Source organism: Lolium rigidum, chromosome 7 (genome assembly GCF_022539505.1).
Source record: "Lolium rigidum isolate FL_2022 chromosome 7, APGP_CSIRO_Lrig_0.1, whole genome shotgun sequence".
In the NCBI taxonomy this organism is placed as follows: domain Eukaryota; kingdom Viridiplantae; phylum Streptophyta; class Magnoliopsida; order Poales; family Poaceae; genus Lolium; species Lolium rigidum.
The window spans coordinates 289,877,542-289,879,994 of NC_061514.1; the positions used below are offsets into that span (position 1 = coordinate 289,877,542).

The 2,453-nt window shown below is 36.5% G+C and overlaps 1 protein-coding gene across 1 annotated transcript; it reads right to left on the reverse strand.

Moving 5' to 3' along the window:
- Positions 1-549: 549 nt before the first annotated feature.
- LOC124672965 (two-component response regulator ORR42-like) lies at positions 550-1,047 on the reverse strand. The gene is made up of 2 exons (XM_047209113.1): positions 835-1,047; positions 550-741 (listed from the first exon to the last, which is right to left on the reverse strand). Exons 1-2 carry the CDS (start codon positions 1,045-1,047, stop codon positions 550-552), a joined length of 405 nt encoding a protein of 134 aa, XP_047065069.1.
- Positions 1,048-2,453: the final 1,406 nt, after the last annotated feature.

The following is a 2,453-nucleotide window of genomic DNA, read 5'->3' on the forward strand; positions in this document are numbered from 1 at the left end:
TGTTGCACGGCAGCTCCACCACTGCTTTTTCGAGTGCTATCTAGGATGCCCGTCGTACTTCCCCCTCTAGCTAACAATCTTCCATGAGCGATTGTCACGCAAGAAGCTGAAGAGGTCTCTAGTCGTCGTCGGCAGCATCACCTTCTAGGTGAATGCCGACAAATCCTTCATCAACTTTGATATCGTTGAAGAAGGCGTGGGCGGATTGGCAAAAGTTCTTGTTCTACATGATGGAGGAGACCCCAACGAGCTAGATACCTAATTTAATTCCAATTCCATTGAGTTTTTTTTTGTAGATTTCTTGGAACCTTACACATAAAAAGTAATCCAAAGTTAATGCATTCAAATTGAAGGAGATACATATTACATGGATACAATCTAATTATTGGTAGCCTCCCTTGTCCTTCTTGCTAAAGACAATCTTTAACATGATTTTGAAATAAGACGACAATACGATAAAACTAGAGAAATATGACAATACAGGCATGCTCATACATATATGAGCTCAACATATTATTCCCTCCATTTATGTAGGACACTTGGATAGGATTAGACATTGTCGTTATTCTTCTTCTTCTTGATGATCTCTTGAATTATCGCCCCGACAACATCAAGCTCCATTGGTTTGGGCAAAAATTCATCAGCGCCGACCCTCATGAACGCCTCTTGGGCATTATCGCCAACTGATACTCCAACAATCTTCACATGAATTTCTCCCAAAGCACGGATCTTCTCAATTGCCTACCAAATAACACAAGAAGTACATTTTCAAGCAAACTATTCAGCAAAAATAAATAGCTATTTTTCCACATGGAAGAAATGGAAAACTAATACCTCAGGCCCAGACATTACGGGCATGTCCTTGTCACAAAAAATAATGTCAAACTTCTTCCCCTCGAGGAACATTTGCACTGCTTCTTTCCCATTCTTAGCCGTAGTAATCTCGCAGTGGAATTTACGCAGCATGGCGGAGAGAATCATGGTCTCAACAGCCGAATCCTCAACAATAAGTGCCTTAACCGGGGATCCTTCAACGTAGGAAGTCATGATCGGCTAAACAAACTACAAAAGAATACATATATTTGTTATTTCCGATCCATGCAATGCATCTAAGGTGATAGTTATAGGGTATTCTCAATAAAAATAAACAAAAAATTCATAATCAAAATTAGTATCCTGAAACGTTGTGCATGAATATCCAGTGAGCAATTTTAGTTGCAAAATCATAAGAAATAATTCTTAAAAATAATCTAGAAGTTAAGCATGCACTTCAAGTACATATCAGTTGATGGAAATATATCCTAGATTTGGCAGGAAGCTCAAATAATTAGATGTTGCTATTGCAAGATGTGTGCAAAATTTATTATTACTCAGGACGGGAAGACCAGAAAATCTATATTTGCATATAATAGGATAAGAAAAAAAAGAAAAAAATAATATTAAAAGACAAAGAGAACATTGTTCTACACATGAATAATTTGTCATGTTATTTTCTGCAATAAATAGAACCAAAAACATCGTAAGGAAGACCGCATCATAGGAAAGAAACGATGAAAAATACAACATATGGGTGCATATGCATGGTTGCACCTCTAACAATCTCTTGTATGCAAGCATAACAAAATAAACTAGTACATGATGATGATTGCAAGGCAAAAACAAAGAGAAGAAATAGGGACCTCAAAGCTTGCTAGACCTTTTGGCAAACGAGGTCGAAGGAAATGTAGTTGGATCTTTTTTTATCTTATTGCTTCAGGCTTTGGTGTTGTGTGCCATGTACGCCTCTACGCCTAGGTATTTATAGAGGGAAACGAGAGGAGCACCACCCTAAGGCTGGCCGATCTCAGCCATTCATTTGAAAATTATATCCGTTATCGCGTGCAAATATCTCCACCGTTTCACATGAAAATACAAAATGGAAAACTAATGTTGATATTGCCAATATCTTTTGTTATAAATGATACATATATTTTTCGTATTTCCCAATACTGCTCACAAATGTATATCTTATTAAATCGCTGATTATTGCACCGCAGAAGATCAAAGTGTGTATAAATATGTATGGCTTCACATGCCATCATTGCTAGATATCAAAATGGAATTATAAATCATTTATTGTTTTGCCATCAATAACATAGATGGTTGTTCACCTGTTATTGTGGTTATTAGTTCAAGTATGGCAATAAAACCTTACTATGAATGTGCCCATGATAGATATCAAACTACAATTAAGTATGTATTACATCTGGTGTATTCTAGATCGATCGATATTAGTTTGCTCCATCGTTGGATTATCTTAATCTCACATCTATAATTTCACCGAAATATACGCACAGAGGCTTAATCAGCATAAACAAAGATGAATTTACCAGATTGTATATATGCTACCACTAAAGGTGCTAAGAGATAACTAATTATGTCGTGCATATGACCACGACAAGTGCAACAACATT

What these genes read in the sequence shown, in the direction of transcription:
- LOC124672965 (XM_047209113.1), bottom strand. Translation starts at nt 1,047, where the DNA reads ATGACTTCCTACGTTGAAGGATCCCCGGTTAAGGCACTTATTGTTGAG. An exon ending in CCGTAATGTCTGGGCCTGAG is followed by an intron (nt 742 to 834) that starts GTATTAGTTTTC and finishes GTTATTTGGTAG; the next exon opens with GCAATTGAGAAGATCCGTGC.